Here is a 20,446-nt window from a genome sequence, read left to right on the forward strand (position 1 = left end):
TCTACAAGATATTGCTCTCTCCTGGTGCTCCTCCTACCTCACCCAGCGCTCTTTTAACATTTCTTTCTCTGGCTCTGCCTCTTCCTCACAACCTCTCTCTTTTTGATGTGCCACAAGGTTCAGTCCTTGGTCACCTACTGTTCTCGATCTATACTGCCTCCCTTGGTAAACTGATTAGGTCCTTTGGCTTCCAATATTACTTCTATGCAGATGACACGCATATCTATCTGTCCTCCCCTGATCTCTTCCCGCCCCTCTTGACTTGTGTCTCTGACTGCCTCTCTGCTATTTCCAACTGGATGGCTGCCCACTTCCTTAAGCTCAACTTGTCCAAAACAGAACTTCTGGTCTTTCCTCCCTCAAGTGTTGCTACTCCCGTTTCTGTCTCCCTCCACGTTAATGGTGCTACCATCCGCTCCACCACGCAGGTTCGTTGCCTCGGTGTTCTCTTTGACTCCGACCTCTCCTTCATCCCTCATGTCCAGTCTATCGCCAAATCCTGCCGCTTCCGTCTCAAAAACATTGCGCGCACCCGCCCCTACTTAATGCCAGATCCGGCTAAGGTGCTGGGCCATGCCACTGTCATCTCTCGCCTTGACTACTGCAATCCACTTCTCACTGGTCTTACGTGCTCCCAACTTGCCCCAGTGCAGACTTTAATGAATGCGGCGGCTAGGCTCAACTTCCTGTCTGCCCACAACTCCCACGCCTCATCCCTCTGTCAGTCCCTGCATTGGCTTCCAGTAAGATATAGGGCTCAATATAAAATTCTGGTTCTTGCTTTCAAATCTCTCATAATGCTACTCCCACCTATCTATCCTCGCTAATACACAATTATGTCCCGACCAGGCCCCTACGCTCTGCTGTAGACCTGCGTCTATCCTCTGTTCGTACTCCCACCTCTGATGCTCGTATTCAAGAGTTCTCTAGCTCTGCACCGTTCCTATGGAACTCCCATCCCTTTTCCGTTAGACACTCACCTAGTCTCCACTCCTTCAAAAAAATCATTAAAAACTCACTTTTTCACAAATGCATATCAATTAAACTGTTAATAGCTCAAACCTCTGTTTCTGTGTGTCAAACCTGTCTGGTTACAATTACATGTTGGTTAGTCCACCCATTGTAAAGCACTATGGAATTTATTGGTGCTATAATAATAATAATAATAATAATAATAATGATAATAAAGTACAAATGTTCACAACATACACAAATATCGAATGTAACAATAGCAAAGAATGCATGCAACATTCTGTCCATAGGCAGGTCAAATGGAGCCTCAATCATTTGTAAATAGGTTTTAGAGGACAGAAAGGAAGACAAACACAGAAATAGAAAATAGAAGCAGACATAGAGAAACAGAAAAGGAGGAATGACAGGAAAAGGTAGTTGGGAGTAGGAAGTGTGTCCTTCCCAGGTGTCCATACAATATGAAACACTATTCCCCAGTGATAGTACCAACTAAGAAGGGAGTGACGTTAGAAGGGACAAAATACCTCCCGTAATCCCAACTGCTTATCATAAGATCACATAGTTTCCTCAGCAAAATGAGACATATTTTGCTAAGTGTTGTTGATTTCTAGGGTACAAAGCACTTGGGCAAGTGATGAAATGCGATCTTCAGTGCCACGACAAGTCTTTTCTTTGGTCACCAAAAGACACGGCAACATCTCAGTGGTCTAAGCCTTATACAACAACCCAGTTGCCAAGGTGGCAGGAGGGGGTTTTACCTCTGTCCCATTTCACATTTCAAATGGCTCTAGACACGGCTGCCCCCTTTTACCCCTATTGTACGTGCTGGCGCTGGAACTGCTCACAACACTCATTAGATGTAATCCCGACATCCATTGCATACAGGTTAAAGATACTGAATATAAGCTCACGTTATTTGCAAATGACGTCCTCCTTACTCTAACGCGACCGCACATATCCATCCCATCCTTTCTTGAAGTCCAACAGGAATACAGTAGGTGTTCCTACTATAAACTTAACTGACCAAAACACAAGCTATAGGACTCAATATGCCAAAAAAAAGCGTAAACTTCAACCACAAAATTTGGGAACGCCACGGGGTCCACTCTATTTACCAGTTTTTCCAAGATGATTAATTATTATTCTCTGATATGCAACACAGATATGGTCTACCATTGGTGGCACAATTTTCACACCTACAAATACACTCATGGTTAAAACAACAACACACTGGGAATGGTGGCATTGTAAATAAACATCGGCTGGCGAGCTTTGAAAGAACACTGCTTAAAATCACGCCAGCACACAAAACGTTCTCAACATTATACTCTAACATACTAAAACACGACTTATCTTTAATATACTCCTTTGTCGTGGCATGGGAGACAGACCTTGGTCTGACAATCCCAGACAAAATGTGGCGGGAGATATTTATTACCCCAAAACGACTTACACTTAGCGCAAACCACACCAAATTATCCCAACATTTTTTATATCGTTGGTACTTGGTGTCTACACGTCTCAAGCAAATATACCCTGAGGCTTCAGATTGTTGCTGGAGGTGCACATCAGGAACGGGCTCCATACTCCATATCTGGTGGGCGTGCTCAAAAGTGACACCGTATTGGAAAGAGATAACCAAACTAATCCAAGGTAGCATGGGAATTACCCTACCTATGACACCTGATTGTCTGCTGCTCCATAATTACCCACCCAAATTAGCCAAAGCAACAAAGTACCTAATGCGGTGGCACTTTATGGGGGTTTGCTGGGTTGCGGAGGCACTGAGAGTCAAATAAAATGCAGATATACCTTGTTTAGCAATATGTGTTTATGAGTCAATAGTTGCACATGTGGCAACTGTTTAAAATATAAGGCATCTGCAGAGAGACAGTTAAAGGTTTTGAGAAGGAATATGGCAACTATAACATATCATAACATAAAGTGTGCGTAGTGGAGGCCATATAGAGGTCACCCACTTTGCAAACCCCTAGTTATTCCCATGTATTTAAGGAGAGATGGGGTGTAACCGGGGGAGAGGAGGGAGAAGAAAGCAATTTATTGGGCAAGTAAAGAAGCCTTGTGCACATAAGGTAAACTTTGACCACTTTTCCTCCTAGATAAGAACGTGGAACTGCTAGGGATTCTTCTTGCATTTTAGTAACCTACATATTTATTTAAAACCCTTTTGAATGATCATGAGAAGGGATTCAGGAACTTTGATGGGAATGGTGCATATATGCAGCTATACTGCCAAGCCAGGAAAGATAATGTTTCAACTTTAAGAGATTAAGTTAGATTAAAGACCATTGCTTTGCTAAATCGAGCTGAACTATTGAGTTTATGGTCTTGGTTATCTTAACGCCCAAATAAGTAATATGGCTGTCCTTCCATTATAACAGTACAAGAATCACAAGCATGCTACCTTAATTTTCGATATACCAACTGATAGTGCTTGTGTTTTAAACATGTTGCCCTTTTGGTATGAAGTGGTGCTAAAGTCAGTTATCGTGTTATGTAAGGCAGATGGTGACTAATAGGTAGGTTAAAGCTACCGTAATGTCATAATATCTAAGCTTAAAATACTACAGAAAGTAGGAGAGAGGGCTACCCTGAAATATTGTGGTTGGTGCAGATGATAATAGCCAGAGGCTCCCGAACTTAGTCATACAGTAGAGGGGTTAAGAGAAATCCCAGGCGGGAGCTGTTAGTGCTGGAGAATAGAGCTTAAAGGAAACCAGACTACATAACCAATGCAGTTGTGCAGGCATATAATAATTTAACAAAAGAGGAGGAAAAGTCATATCTGCACAAATCCTCCAACATATAGCCCCAATGCACCCTGTCGAATGTCGATGTCAAGAGAGGAGCAGGTAGGGCTGGGAGATCCGACACGAACAGTGAAAGATATTGATATATTTTCTAGTATTATCCAAGGGTTGTACAAAACCCACTTAATACTGGTGAAGGAGAGCTGGCAATAAGTGGATGATATGATTTTCTCGAATTTTTACATATATTTGGGTTTCTGAATTTGATTTAAAAAAAAAATGGGATGAAGATTTTTACAAACTACCTGGCGTTTACTTGGCATAGTTAATGTGTTAACATGAGCATGCAGAATCTACTTAGGGACAAAAAGAAAAAAAGGTCTCATAATATAGAAAGCTAGTCTGGGCTCAGACTTTTGTGGGCTTCAATGTTAATCACTGTGGCTTCATCCTCAGATGTAATCAAGTCCAAAAGAGTCTGCAACTTAGTCTTGAGGATGGAAAGCAGATATAGTCTGTCCAGGAATGCACAAATTTATGAATGAAATGATAAAAAGTCAAGCTAGTGAAAACCTGGATGGTACAGTAATATAATACCTTCCTGGGAGACACAGGGTAGGGAAAGGAGACAATAAATAGGATATGCAGATAAAGTGCAATACAGAGAATAATGTACAAAATATGTCTCAGGAGTTCAAAAAAATATAACAAAATAAAACAAAAATCATAATATTACATCATTTTAAAAGTTAGTCCAATATAGTACATCATTTGAAAAACGTGTCCAACACAATATTGAATCGAGGCCTAAATCGTAGCAGTAGGCTCCCAACTACTTTGGAAGAAATTTAAACACTCCCACTAAAGGGTGGAAGCATATTTTATAAATATGCCCCGAAGTATAGCTTTTGGGGAGATGTCAGGTTGTTTTTGTAAAGAGCAAAATATTCAGTAAGGAACGCAGAGATATAAACCTTGTCAGATAAGTAATTGACCCTCCATGCTCCCCTTTCCTTAAAAGGCACATGATTCATTAACAGTGAGCCTTACAGAAGCATGGTCCAACCAAGGAACGAGGGAAATAGTACAAAAGTCGATCCTCTATAGCAAATGCTTGTCAACCAAAAAGTATCTAAGGAGTAACAAGGGGCTTTGAAAGAGGATTGCTAGGGAGGAAAGTTAACACAGGTAGAACTGGCATGGTGGGCTGAAGTGTCCATGGCTGGGTCAGGGGCTACATTCAAATCTCAGCATATTAAAACACAAGCAGAGCCCTTTTTCATATTTCCATGATTTGCAAAACATGCATTTTTCTGTATCTGTTTGCATAGTGGGCTTGTAAAAAAAACTAATTTGATTTACATTTTTCGTTATCCTTTGACCTCCAATAAGCCTCATGTGAGCGATGCTTGATCTTTTCAGAACCACACTTTTTGTTTGCCTAGCAGATACCGTTGGTCACGGCATTTTTACCTTGCTTTTTGTAGAGAAGATTTTATGGTGTGTAAACTACATCACACACATATGAGAGACAAAAGTCACCAGATTTACTCAACCCATGTGGAAAAACACCATTTTGGCACAAAGCTTATTCAAAAGAGAACACTGTGCTTCCCGGAACCAGAAATTAACACATCTTGTCATAAAGGAGTGTTGTTATAGTAACATAAATAATACTTGGGGGAAAAAAGGAAGATCGAGACGCCCAATAAATTTTGTCTTGGAGGGTTAGACAGGCATGTATATTAATCTCTATATGTCAAGGTATTCTGTTGGGACATGTTTTTCTGTCTATTAGGCACTTTGTACTCTATCTACCGAGATATAGATTATTTTATTATTGAATCCCCCACAGTTCATTTTGTTCGTCTTCTCCTACCTTACCTCTTCTCCTGTATAGGAAGATTACCTCAAGCCCACTGTTATACAGGAGATTTTATGTTGATGTAGGTATTGCTATGTCAGTGTTCTTTACCTGTATGTATCGGTTATTGAAGTAAATCTAAGACTTTGTGTTAGTCTCCCTTTTCTGAGGATTACCTTTTTGTGTTATATTGCCGTAACAAGCTATTTTGCTATCACTATATTTTTTTCATGTGACACCTAATATATCACAGTTTTTAAAGTATGTATCAGTAAATAGTTATTTTATATTTACTCAAAGGTCCCTTACCCTACATTGTGAACACGCCATGTAGATGTCGGTTTACTTTTTGTTCCCTTCTCTATTTGTGACAAATTTTGGGTTTTACACAGAGTAGGGTTTAGCGCCTTGAAAACTCTTCAGGTGTGGGCAGAAATGCAAAGAGACAAAGATAATACAGGAGGTATATAGTGTAGTATGCCAAATATTGGTTGAAGACCAAAAGAAAAGGAGATACAATTATAGTGTGTAAAACTATCAGGTAGCTCTACAGGTGATAATCGAAAAATTAGAATACCGTGCAAAAGTTCATTTATTTCAGTAATGCAACATAAAAGGGGAAACTAATATATGAGATAGACGCATTACATGCAAAGCAAGATAGTTCAAGCCGTGATTTGTCATAAGTGCGATGATTATGGCTTACAGCTCATGAAAACCCCAAATCCACAATCTCCGTAAATTAGAATATTATGAAAAGGTGCAATATTCTAGGCTCACAGTGTCCCACTCTAATAAGCTATGTAAGCCATTACACCTGCAAAGGGTTTATGAGCCTTTAAATGGTCTCTCAGTCTGGTTCAGTAGGAATCACAATCATGGGGAAGATTGCTGACCTGACCGTTGTGCAGAAAACCAGCATTGACACCCTCCATAAGGAGGGAAAGCCTCAAAAGGTAATTGCGAAGAAAGTTGGATGTTCCCAAAGTGCTGTGTCAAAGCACATTAATAGAAAGTTATGTGGAAGGGAAAAGTGTGGAAGAAAAAGGTGCACAAGCAGCAGGGATGACCGCAGCCTGGAGAGGATGGTCAGGAAAAGGCCATTCAAAAGTGTTGGGGACTTTCACAAGGAGTGGACTGAGGCTGGAGTCAGTGCATCAAGAGCCACCTCACACAGACGGATCTTGGACATGGGCTTCAGATGTTGTATTCCTCTTGTCAAGCCGCTCCTGAACAACAAACGTCAGAAGCGTCTTACCTGGGCTAAAGAAAAACAGACCTGGTCTGTTGCTCAGTGGTCCAAAGTCCTCTTTTCTGATGAGAGCAACTTTTGCGTCTCATTTGGAAACCAAGGACCCAGAGTCTGGAGGCACACACTGCAAGATGCTTGAAGTCCAATGAAGTTTCCACAGTCTGTGTTGATTTGGGGAGCCATGTAATTTGCTGGTGTTGGTCCACCGTGCTTCATTAAGTCCAGGGTCAACGCAGCCGTCTACCAGGAGATTTTGCAGCACTTCATGCTTCCTTCCGCAACCGAGTTTTATGGGGATGCTGACTTCCAGCAGGACTTGGCACCTGCCCACACTGCCAAAAGCACCAAAGCCGGTTCAATGACCGTGGGATTACTGTGCTTGATTGGCCAGCAAACTCGCCTGACCTGAACCCCATAGAGAATCTATGGGGCATTGCCAAGAGAAAGATGAGAAATGAGACCGAACAATGCAGAAGAGCTGAAGGCCGCTATTGAAGCATCCTGGTCTTCCATAACACCTCAGCAGTGCCACAGGCTGACAGCTTTTATGCCACGCCGCATTGAGAGGCAGTAATTGCTGCAAAAAGGGGCAAACACCAAGTACTGAGTCCATATGCATGCTTATACTTTACATAGGTCTGATATTGTTCTATGTACACTCCTTGTTTTATTGATTGCATGTAATATTCTAATTTACTGAGATTGTGGATTTGGGGTTTTCATGAGCTGTAAGTCATAATCATCGCACTTATGACAAATCACGGCTTGAACTATCTTGCTTTGCATGTAATGCGTCTATCTCATATATTAGTTTCCCCTTTTATGTTGCATTACTGAAATAAATGAACTTTTGCACGGTATTCTAATTTTTCGATTATCACCGGTAGAGCTACCTGATAGTTTTACACACTATAATTGTATTTCCTTTTCTTTTGGTCTTCAACCAATATTTGGCATACTACACTATATACCTCCTGTATTATCTTTGTCTCTTTGCATTTCTGCCCACACCTGAAGAGTTTTCAAGGCGCTAAACCCTACTCTATTTGTGTAAAACCCAAAATTTGTCACAAATAGAGAAGGGAACAAAAAGTAAACCGACATCTACATGGCGTGTTCACAATGTAGGGTAAGGGACCTTTGAGTAAATATAAAATAACTATTTACTGATACATACTTTAAAAACTGTGATATATTAGGTGTCACATGAAAAAAATATATTAGTTTCCCCTTTTACTTGCATTACTGAAATAAATGAACTTTTGCACAATATTCAAATTTGTCGAGTATCACCTGTACTTCTGTGCACCTGGGCAGTATTATTGACATATAAGAATATAGAGTGTATCTCTGGGTCCAGTGGTAGATGGTGTGGAAGATACATAATAAGCAGACAACAATATGTTGTAGTATATTTGGTGTTATAAGTAGGATAAGAATATGTATGGAAATGCACTCCCATCCTCATAATGGCTCCCAGTGAACAGAGCAAAGTGGTATAATCCCCACTCTTGGATATGTTAGTGGCTGAGATTCTCATGCTGGTGTTATGTGAATAAAAACTGAAATAAAATATAGTGCTTACTGTAGTATAAAAAGTATAAAATAAATTGGAAAAGTTATCACTGGTGTAGAGGAAAATAACAGTTTTGCTTAATCCTTGGGGCATAGGGAAAATAGTGTCCAAACATCAGGAAAGAGCAGGATGGTCCAGGAATGCAGTTTTTGTATTACTAACACTATAGTGTTCCTTTAAGAGATAATTCAGATTACAAGACGGGTATAGTTTATTGACATTTTAGGCAAACTATTAGGTTTGGTTCTGACTAATACTTAAACACGACACTTCTGGTGCTGATCAGGAGACTGCACAAACCCCTAGTTATCTGCTCTTAAAAGCATCCTAAAAAGGTGGTGTTGTTTTAGGTCTCAGGCTGCTAGTGCAATTTCATGGTACCTACACTTGACAGAGGTTGCTCTTCCGTACAGGCAGGAGACGCAAGTAAAAAATCCAGATTTGAACTTTGTCTAGCCATACCTTCAAAGCCCAATATCTTGCTGTTCTTTCATAAATTATAGGGGTTGTCTTTCATCCGTACTCCATCCTTTAACACACTTGAGTGGACAGAACAAATGCACATTATCGCCTTTAGGCTTGCCCTTTGCAAATATACTGTACAAATGTAGCACAGGGCTAAGGCAATGAGGTTTCAGTTAAGAATTATGATTGCTTTCAAACGTTCATTGACCTCATGAACCTTAGTGATGACACTGCCCTTATTATTCATGACCATTTTTGCCAACTTACAACAAAAGTCTTGGTTTACTCCACATAATAAAGATTACCGTAACATTACAATCTTGTTAGACATGGTGTGTTAGGAAATTGAGTTGGTAGACGCCACTGAAATCCATTGTGATACAATGGGCAAACTTACTAAGGGCGAACGCAGGGCCCTGAGGAAATTGAGAAACAACCAAGGTATCTTACTAAAACTATCTTCTTATGTTGACAGCATTGTCTAAATGGATTGCTCCAGCTACATCACTATGGCAAAGACGTTTCTGAACGACACCCAAACCTCTGAAGTTCTAGCACATAATCTACTCTTTGATGCTTCACATAATCAGCTATCCATGCTGACCCTGAAACCACATATTTTGACATTTTACTGTTTACCCAAAGTGCATAAGAAATGAGGAATCCCCTGTTAGGCCCATTGGCAGCGGTAATTTTACACAAGATTCTAGTGTATATGTTGACACCAAGCAGACACTCTGTGAGTTGAAAAAACATTATTGTTCCTTAGGGTGTGATACTTTGTAGCCTTGATGTTGAGGCCCTGTACAGTTCTATACAACACCAGCAGGGAATCAGACACATGCAATAGTTGATATTGATGTACCCTCTGATTATGTTGACTTTATAGCACATCTGTTGTGTTTTATAATGATGAGATATTATTTGCTATTTATTGGATTAACTTTTTTGCCACTGTATGCATGCATACAGCGCTGTATTTGCCGCGAGGCAAACAAGGCATTTGCAAATGGCAAGCAAGGGAGCTGAGCAGGGAGAGCTCACAAATCTGTGCTCCCTCACCGCCCGCTTGGAACTCAAGGCCAAACAGCTTGACCAGCAGCCCCACTGGACCCTAGGTAAATAAATCCACCCAGCTCTCCCAAGGGTAGGGAGCCTGGGTGTATTTAAATTAAATTAAAATATAATATAAATATAGAGTGTTGGGGGGGGGGGGGGGGAATGTATGTGTCGGTCTGTCTGTGTGTCTGTCTGTGTGTCTGTCTGTGTGTGTCTGTCTGTGCGTATGTGTGTGTGTGTGTCTGTCTGTGCGTGTGTGTGTGTGTGTCTGTCAGTGCGTGTCTGTGTGTGTGTTTCTGTGAGTGTGTGTGTGTGTCTGTCAGTGTGTTTCTGTGAGTGTGTGTGTGTGTGTCTGTCTGTCAGTGTGTATACGTATGTGCCTGTGCCTGTCAGTGGGTGGATGTGTGTTTGCATCATTGTGTGTGTGTATGTCAGTGGGTGTGTGCATATCTGTCAGTGATTGTGTGGGTCTGTCAGATTGTGTCAAATCAATGAGTGCGTGTGGATGTCAGTGTATAGGAGAGTGTGTGTCTGTCAGTCAAAGTGTGTGTTAGTCTTTAATAGGAAGAGGTGTGGCCTTGACAGGAAGGGGTAGGGCAAATTTAAATTAGGGGGTGCCCGAGTTGCGTCACGCCTAGGGTAGCACAGATCCAAAATACACCACTGCATGCATATACGAACATGGTATAAGTGCCAGTGACATACAGTGCAAACATATGTAGTTCTGGGCAGATACAAAGTGACATATCACTAAAGAACAAGGTATAGCTATGACACAATGTATTAAACCAATGGATAAGATCATGCAGTAGTATCAGCAATACAGCACCAGACAAATGGAAAGCAAACTATGCATTAAGTGCTGTGGAGACCGTGGAAGCGCCAATCGCCCATAACATCTTGTATCACCTTGCAAATATGACTCCAATAGCCACATCGTTTTGTACAGCCCCAAAATATGTGGAGTAAAACTCATAATTCTGAATTTAATATCCAGTCCTGGGAAGATGAACTTGGGTAAATATGTGCTAATCATGTGGGAAACAAATACCATCTAAGTCAGTGTTTCCCAACCCAGTCCTCAAGGCACACCTACCAGTCCAGGATTTAAGGATTACCCAGTTTTGTCTAAGGTGTGTTTTCTTTTTTTTCTAAAAACACCTTAGACAAAACTGGGTAATCCTTAAATCCTGGACTGGTAGGTGTGCCTTGAGGACTGGGTTGGGAAACACTGATCTAAGTAATCATTTCCTTTTAGAATCCCAGTGGGAAAGGAATTTAGATACAACGGTAAAATTTGTGGCAACAAACCACCACATCTCAAAAGAGAAAGTACAGTTCAAATCTGCCTCAAATTTAAGGGTGTATGCTCCGTTAATGCGTCTATAGTAGTGCTCTATAACAGGTGGTTAGTAGTTTTATGCATTTAGACACTGCTGAAAGAGGGAGGAGGATCTTTAGAGGAGATTTTTTGTAGTAAGTGCTTAATTCATAGATAAGAAAATGTATCTGGAGTCAAGAATTTTAATAACCTTTGTTGAATAAATGACCTGATTAACCCTTTGTATTCCCCATCGCTGTGTTGGTGAGAGAGCCTTAGGGGTGGGCGGACACGTGTTGGTAATCCAGAGCAATTGGTCCATAGAATAAAGAGTAAGATATGCATTCTCTAAAGAGACCCAGGGCAGTCACAACTGCACTGATTAAAATAGCAGAGTTTGAGTTAAGCGGTAAGCATAATAATATAGACGAATGTCAGGCACACCCAGGTAACACCTAGTAAATGAATTTATGGGACCACCCAGGAGGGCTTTTCTTCCATTTAAATGCATAGATTATACTTTGAAATGTATTTGACAGTTGTGGTGGGACATTAATTGGTACGGTACAGAAAAGGTACAATATCCAAAGGAGGATGTTCATTTTCACTACATAGATATGCCCCAACCAGGATATTTTCTACATTTCTCAAATGCATTTTGATGTGTGGCAAACGTTTTAAATGATTTTCTTTAATAAGGGAGGGCCTGGATGCTGTAAATTTGTTCCCAAGTAAGTGAGAGAGACCCTCCTCCAGTCAAAAGCATACATTTCCTGTAAGGATGCCAAATATTTTTTGGGCAGAAATAGAGACAATCCTATATACTACTGGTGTTATTTTTTTTTTTTTTTATAAAATAAGACTTAATCGACTCGAGAGAAGGGTGTTAATAAAATATTGTAAGCAAATAGTGAAAGTTTGTGTTGACGTAGGGGACTGGGATGCTAGAAACTGAGGCAGACTGAGTTCATTTATAAACTAATGATTCCATTGCCAATATAAAAATAAGGGGTGACAATGGGCACCCTAGCAGATGCCAGTACTGATTTACAATGATTTAGAAAGGAAACTGGACGGAAAAAAAAATTAACGGATGGAACAGTGTACAAACTAAGAATCAAAAGTTTTTGCAAGGTAAGGGACATATGTCTTCAATTTAGTCTAGCGAATGTATGTCCAGCATCTCTTTAGGGTATGAGTGTCAATCATGTAGTGCAGGGGCTCCAAGAGACAAGCAAACCGAAGATGTCCTAGATGGTATAGGTATGATTCCCAGGGGCCATGGATATCCTAAAATCAATCTAAGACAAATAACCAAGATACTATCCTTTAGAGTAGAATGTGTATAACGGAAATAGAGTGCTAGGACCAAATTATAGAACCAAACACATTTTGTTGAGCGTATGGTATCATACTCTGAGAAAAGGGACCAGCAAGTACCAGAAGGGAGGACATTAAGGTTGCACACACAAAAAAGGACTGTGACTAGTGTCACAAAGCGTGGTTAAATTAAGTAAAGGTTATGTATTACTGTCGGCTATATTTTATTATGCCCCCATCTGTTCCTTGTTTCTTTTTTGTTTGTTTTTTCACTCCTTTGCCCTGGCTTGTTGGTTTGCCATCTTAAGCCTCAATTTAACAGTCTTAAAGATAATGCAATACTCTTAGGAAAACTTTCCAAATTATGTATCTACAGAAATCATCATTAAAGCATATGGTAATTCATGTAGATAAATTGTAAAGTTTTTTTGTTTGTTTTTTTTTAGTCATTTAGAAAGCATATTAAATAAAGGCTTTGGTCAGACCACTGTAGCTAATGCTAAAATTGGTATTGTTACTATAATATTAAAAAATAAAGTAAAATAACCTAAAGTGCCCAATTAGGTAAACGTCATATGGAGGACACCAAAGTAAGTTTGATATGTAGACAAAACGGCTTGAAGACTGGGAGATAACAAAATAGCTTGTTTAGACTAAACCTTGTGTATAAAGAGAAGCACCAATTAAAAACCTCTGAATCCTGAGATTACAAGTGTAACTTTGCAGCATTTTACCTGGAGCCTCAATGTGTGAATGAAAATAACAGATCTTGTGGGACCCAAGGGAAATAATTTCAGGGTTCCAACCTGTTGTCACGTGGGAGTAGCTTTGGAACTCTTTCCAAAGCTACTCCCACGTGACAACAGGTTGGAACCCTGAAATTATTTCCCTTGGAATATCCTCCCTGAAATTATTTCCCATGGGATATCCTCCCTGCAGATTCTGCAATGCTGGCTCTCTAGCCAGCATTGCAGAATCTGCAAGGAGGATATCCCATGACCTGAGCAGTGGAATACCCTCTTCTGGAGTGGTCAATTAACAATCTTCTTGGGTAACAATCTTCTTGGGTAACCCCACCGATCATCAATTGTGTAGTTGCAGAGAGCTTTCATGATGATGATAAACATGTATAATTTCATGATGGCGGCGGCAGAAACATCAGTATAAAAGGCAAAACTGGTTTATGGGTCAAGTTTTTGTATTTCTAAGGCTACAGTGTTTCTTTAAGAGGAATGTTTAATCATGTAAATCCTTTCAAATGCAGTTAACAACATACTTATTCTCATTGGCCAATATATACATTTATATATAATATAACATTCTACATTAAAAGTACATGCATATTATCATATGAGGTTACATATATATTAGCTATTTTAGGTCTTGTATGAATATTTTTATACGCAGGTCTTAAGAGAAGTGAGAATTTTTAAAGGCAGCCCAGATTTATTTTATTCTATATTTACTGCCCCTAAAGCTCAGGGAAGATTGGGGTTGCCTTACATACAGCAATATTACAATGCATTATGCTATCTCTGACCTTTGAGTGTACCAAATTGGATAATGACAAACAATAGTGTTTGTTATCTTGTGTAATCCTTTGTAACAGTCCCTAGCTGCCACTTACAACATATGCTCCCAGTTTTTAGTGCTCCAAATATCTATTACCCCAGCAATATGGAAAAAGATTTTTCGTCTTACACATCACAAGTTAACTAATATTGTTATTCAGGAAAGTAATTCTAGAATGAAATAATCTCTCTGTGGCATATGTCACCTGCCCATTTACAAAGGCACCTCAGGTAGGTGCTGGCGTTGCTCAAACAGCTATTGGTTCAATGGCTCGCATGTGGTATTGAGAATTTTTGAAACGTTTTTTTCATTAAACTTATTGCTCATATTTTAAACAATGTTACCCCTACAGCTGTTTTTTTATTTGCATTCACTTTCTACCTGCAAATGTAAATAATATTTGGTAAAACACCTACAAACAATTAATTCCTACTGGTTGCAAGCTGACACATGCACCCTTTATTAGGGAGTAAAGTAGAAAAAAGGAGTCCATCGTGTTTTAGAGGAGATGCATTTTTCTTTATCTAATCGTTATCAATCGTATGTAGATTCACGGTCTGATTACCTAACCTTCCCTCAACAAGCCGAGCAGTAAACCCTTTCTTACACTTGAAATTGTAGCCGCAATCTTCACTTAAAACTTTTCCGACTGTGGTGACGGCCATTTCCAAAACAATGAATGTATTCTTTGTTATAGTTTTAGTTCTGTTGTCAGTCTTTTCACAATTTTGTTCTATTATTCAGGTGCAATATGAGTGCACTTAATGCTCCATAATGCATTGTGTTCATTTCATCTATCAATATGTTACTTTGTACTGCACAGGCTTAATTCAGATATCTTCTTCTGGAGTGTTCCTTATTTCTGTACTGTACGTTTGATTTCAGTAAACTTTCAAAAATGGTTAGAAAAGTGAGAATTGTGTGTCCAAGCACTCTGATTGGTTGTCTTCAAGCCAACCAATCAGAGCGCTCTGACTGAATTTCCCAAGGCCTTCATATGATCTTTTCTTGCCTTGCAAGTTTATTTTGCAAAAAGCCCTCTCAGGGTGAAGATGGATTTAAATTTTTTTCATGCATCATGGTTGGTGTTTTTTACACCACATATTTTATTTTTCTAGTTGCATTGGTTATTCTGGATTTCTATTTGACCTTTTAAGGGGCTGAAGAAAAGAAGACGTTAGAAGAAAGATGACCCAAAAAAATGTATTCTTTTTTTTTTGCAGGGTTTAGATTCATTGGGTCCCCTTACTATTATAAGGATGAGGGGTTAGCTGTCCAGTCACTAGTTTGTTATTACAATGAGCAGCTGCTGGCTGCTCACTGTTTAGTAGATATCCCCCACTCACTGCATGGAGGGTTGTGCCATAAAATAGTAAAATAAAATTATCAACCACTTTTAGTTGTCCGTCGTCTAATCCGTGTGCCGATAGATGGATGCAAATCTAAGCCGTTATTTTCAATGTAAGATAGAGGTAGGTATCTGTTACAATATTCGAACCAATAATTATCAGCTTCCTTATTGCGTTAATTTAATCTGAAGCAATAGAATTGCTTATCGGGAGTTGATAAAGATGATTGGATCTAATTAAATTGAGACCCCAGTCTGTGCACACAATAACTGTGCGTATATGTATATGCATAATATATTATTTTGAAATGTAGAACTTTTTGTTTAAGCAGGAAAAAGAACATTTATGATCTGTAAACCAACAGTGATAGCCCACTGATTTAAAGGGTCATCTTTAATGTTCTAGTTTTAGCATAATGTAAAGTCTCTTCAAAGGGTAATAGCATAGAACTTCAGAAAATTCTCATTATTGCAGCCTGATACGTAAGGTGGTTTGTAGACAAAAGGAACACATTGCTGAACTGCTGAAGATAAAGATATATTTTCCAGACCATATTTCATGTATTTACACTATAGATGTGAGAACATTCTAAATCTTAAGCATTAACCTTTTTCCGTGTCTTCGTCTAATATTGTTTAAATGTGTCATGTTATTCCTGTTTTGTATGCTCCTCTCTTTTACTTCTCTCGTCCCTTTGATATGTTGCTATGTTTCCCCCTAGTAAGGTCTGGCAAGAAAGGAAGACGGCGAGTCTTTAGTCTATCGGAGGCAGACAGTCATGGCGGACACTGGGTTTAAGCTCTCAAACAGCAGTGAGTGTCTTAAATAATTGCTATCAGGCTACATAATTTTTTTTATAAAAATGCATCCATGTGATATAATTTTAGTGATGCCATTTCACCTAGCGATGCATATTGGAGGTCATTTAAGATTAAAAAAACGTGTTATCTTACCTATATTGAGCTAAAAAACATTTTCTTATCTAAGCATCTAGTTAAGTCATTTGTGTTATGCTACATATTTTACCTTTTGTGTGTCTGGCATGATGGCATTATATGTGAATGTATTCATGTTTTCTGTTTAAGTAATCATGAATTAGAATTAAATATCCCTGTTTGTGGGGGAAGTTGTTGAATGCAAAAGGTGTTTTTGTGCAAGAGAATACCGTATCTCTGTGCCTCTGGACACAACATATAACTACAGAAATATGCAAATATAACTGCAACATCCAAGGAGAGGTGTATGTACATGCCTATCCAAGTTGTGCGTGCACCATATACAGTCTTCCCTTCCTAAGTATCCCAGAGAGAGAACCCTACTCATGGCAGTGCCTATTCTTGGTCTTGTCTAGTTTGCCTATTGCTGACCCTCGTGCACATGCTGTGCACGCTGATGACAGAAGTAAAATATGCACAGCATAGACATTTGGCTGCCTGGATCAAAGTTCTGGGCTGTCTAAGTTAAAGTTGTTGGGGGTGCAACTATCCCCCATCACACAGTAGCTCAGCATGTGTGGTGTTTGAAGCATCACTGTACAGGCTGTTGTGTGGAGTAAATTCCTTATTTAATTATGGGGTAGGGCCTCTTGATACCTCTTGCATTGCAATAGATTATTGGTAGCTATGGACTTGTTTCTATTCTTGTTGCCAGGTTTTACTGACTAGGTGCATCTCAATAAAATGTCTGTTGATTCTTTGAGAGTAGCTGCTTCTAACCAACTGGCACATTAACCTGTGGTGATAGGGAGTTACTGGCTGACACAACAGGAAGCTAGGTACTAAGAAGTGGCTAACTTCTTAGTACCTCTATGGGAGCTGCTAATCGCTACTTAGTAACTGGTTTCCAAGGCTGTCGCTTCTCATTACTGGCTGTCACTAACCCTCCAAATTTAACACTAGATTCTAGCCTATTGCAAAGAAATTACCATTTAACTCCCTATATATCCTAAATGAAAAACATCTGTTCAATATATGGCAACACATTTCAACCCTAAAGCACATATTAAGCCATATTAAACCATATCAAGTTTTGATTAAAAATAATGAAATAAATAACACATAAGTTAAAACATTAAAATAATGTTTTTAAGTAAATGTATTGTTTTGTTTATATGAGAAAAAAAAAATTGTGCTAATGAACTATAAAAATGCACCCCAACAATTAAGGTAATATATAGGACACGCAGGGCCGCCACACACATTCAAATAGAGAAAATAAATCTGACTAAGTGTGTATCTAGAGATATTTATAGAATTATCAGATTCCTTGATTCATTTTAGAACACACACATGAGCTAAATATAACTAAATACATTTTTGTTTTAGGACCCACTGGGCCATCACATAGATATGTACGCAATATATTCACACTTTAACACATGTCCAAAATTTAACAATTATGTGCAAAGTAATTAGATTATAAAATATTAATTATGTAAATGTACAAACCATGCACATTGGGAAGTGATATTACTTTGTCTCAAATCAACTTTTTAACTATGTTTTAAGAGCAAAGTATTAGTTTAGTAAAACCATTGCCATCATAGTCAAAATGGCATAGAACCATTTGCATACATAACCTATATAAGCATCATACGTCACAAAATAGATTTAATCCTCATGTCCAAGAGAAAGCAAAAAATAAATAAAAATGAATCGATTATTGCTGAAAGATACCTTAGATGAACATATGTTAACTTTATAGCAATTAATCGCATTGGAGAAGCATGGGCCAATATGATTTTTATGCATTCATAAATTGGAGCAAATGGTACATATGTATGATACAATTGTGGCCATAGTGGAGTAGTGTACACATGCCATAGTTAATAATGTGGCTTGTACAAATATACCTTTTTGTATACACATGCACAATAAATATGAAAAAAAAAACTTAATATGTAAATATGTATATTCTTTACAATGAAATGATGCACATATCTACCAAAAAATGTGTAATTTTAAAAAGGTGTGGTGATCTCTAGACCTGAGCATTTTCGTCAGTTTTTGGCTATTGGTTCATTCATTCAAAAGACAATTAAAGGAACATGCACCACCCCACCTGACAATTTTGTTTTTAAACCAGAAAGCAAATACTTTTACACAAATATACAAACTATAATAAAGGTACACAAGTTTGAAAAGCATGTAGTAAACATTTATAAACTTATAAAAAAATGTGTTAGTTTGCTTTGCCTGGCATGTCTCTGAGGGTGGGAGGTGGAGTTTCTTCAGCCTCCCCTTTACGTCTTACCCATCTCTCACCCACCTATTCATCCACAGTCTCTCGTGTTATTTCCTGCTTTTCCTCTCTAGACATTGTGTTCCACATTTACACTGCAATAACTAAATAATTAATATTGTATACAATGTTTTAAGTGTTTAAAATTCTACAGTTTTTCTTTTCTGTTATTTACAAGTAGAACAATCCCCGCAAAAAAACAAGGGGTGATAGTTATTAGAACTTTTTTTTTTTTTACCTGGGAAGGGAACTGGGAGTTTTTTGTTTTCCCTATCTTTTTTGTCCTTTTAAAAGTATTAGGGTATATTATTTGATAAATGGACCTTCTTGTGACGGTTTCTGGATTAGCTGGGCATTAGTTTGATGATCCACTAGGGTCTACAACTCCACTACGATTGGTTTCCCATAATTTGGAAGGGGGAATATTTGGCTTTTACACTGCAAGGTGGGAGACTTGTCTGGTGGAGAAGTAATATCAGTATTGTTCATTTACTTTCTAGTTACTTTTTGAATTAATGTAGCTGCTGCTGGTACATTTTTCTTTCCTTATCTTCATGGAGCAGGGTGGCTACTAATAGGGTACCAGCTTACTACAGTAATCTGTGCATTCCTTTGTTGGCCTAGATACTCACTTTTCTGCAGTGTCTATAATAGTTGCGTGATTATTATGAGCTAAGAGTTCCCATGATATGTCCTTTTCATATCCTTCTTGAGCTTTGCTATTATCAGCATGGACAATTCCATGTTCTTTGTAGATGGGGTAATATCAATCAATTTTTTTTTCTCTCTTTAGCTACTTTTTGAGATTTTGTAGTAGCTAATACTTTTTTCTTTACCTTATCTCACTGTAAATAATCTGTGCGTTACCTTGTTGGCCTAAATTCTCATGTCTGCAGTGTCTATATGTTGGGTGGTTATTATGAGCGGAGAGTGGTCATGATGTATCGTTTTCATCTTTTCATGACCATTAGCATGGACATGCTTCACCACTTTAATGTCAAAAACGATGTACAGATATACCACATCAATTTCTTCATGTTGCGTTTACTATCTTTTCACTAGGGACTTAATTTAATTAGCGCTGATAACATTTATCGTCAACTAAATTACAACCAAACAAGACTTATTGGGATCCAGTAATTATCTGTATGAATTTCTAAACCGATAGCTGTACTTTAAATTGAAAGTATGAGATAAAGTGATTAAATTCCATTTATCAGGCATGGATTCGACAACTAATGCAAAATGTGGCATGCTGAGATTACAACTTTTTTTTTTGTAGTCACAGAATCCATAACTGCTACATAAAATAAAAAAACAAAATGTAGATTTGTACATTCTCCTGTGATATTTAAATAAGAGCAATTTGACACTTCCTTTTACTTTCTTTAAGCATTTTATCATGAACCTTGGTCAAAATATATATTTTTTGTTGTTGTTGTTTTTCACATATGGTTTATTTTAGGGAAATTCATAAACCACACATGGTCCACTACTGTAAATACACAATTTTTTGTATTCTGCTACTGTTCCCGAGTACAGTGATACTCCACTTGTATACCATTTCCATAATCCACCTCTTAATCCAAACACTAATCCTACTCATAATCCAGCCTTAATCCCACCTCAGAGGGATTCCCTCTCATGCTGCTGCTCCTGAAACTATGATCAGTGAATGATTGCTT

General features: G+C 38.5%; 1 protein-coding gene across 5 annotated transcripts in view; it reads left to right on the forward strand.

Annotated features, from left to right (window-relative positions):
* The window catches only part of CLEC16A (C-type lectin domain containing 16A), a 156,412-nt gene that overhangs the window by 109,477 nt on the left and 26,489 nt on the right, over window positions 1-20,446 (forward strand). Inside the window, exon 24 of one of the 5 annotated variants that reach the window (XM_063430278.1) lies at window positions 16,247-16,333. The exons of 3 other annotated variants lie outside the window; for them this stretch is intronic. In XM_063430278.1, the coding sequence (XP_063286348.1) occupies window positions 16,247-16,333 (87 nt within the window). Of the gene's footprint in view, window positions 1-16,242; window positions 16,334-20,446 lie in introns of all 5 variants that reach the window. One more of the 5 variants, XM_063430277.1, reaches the window with a different exon arrangement.

Source organism: Pelobates fuscus, chromosome 8 (assembly GCF_036172605.1).
Source record: "Pelobates fuscus isolate aPelFus1 chromosome 8, aPelFus1.pri, whole genome shotgun sequence".
In the NCBI taxonomy this organism is placed as follows: domain Eukaryota; kingdom Metazoa; phylum Chordata; class Amphibia; order Anura; family Pelobatidae; genus Pelobates; species Pelobates fuscus.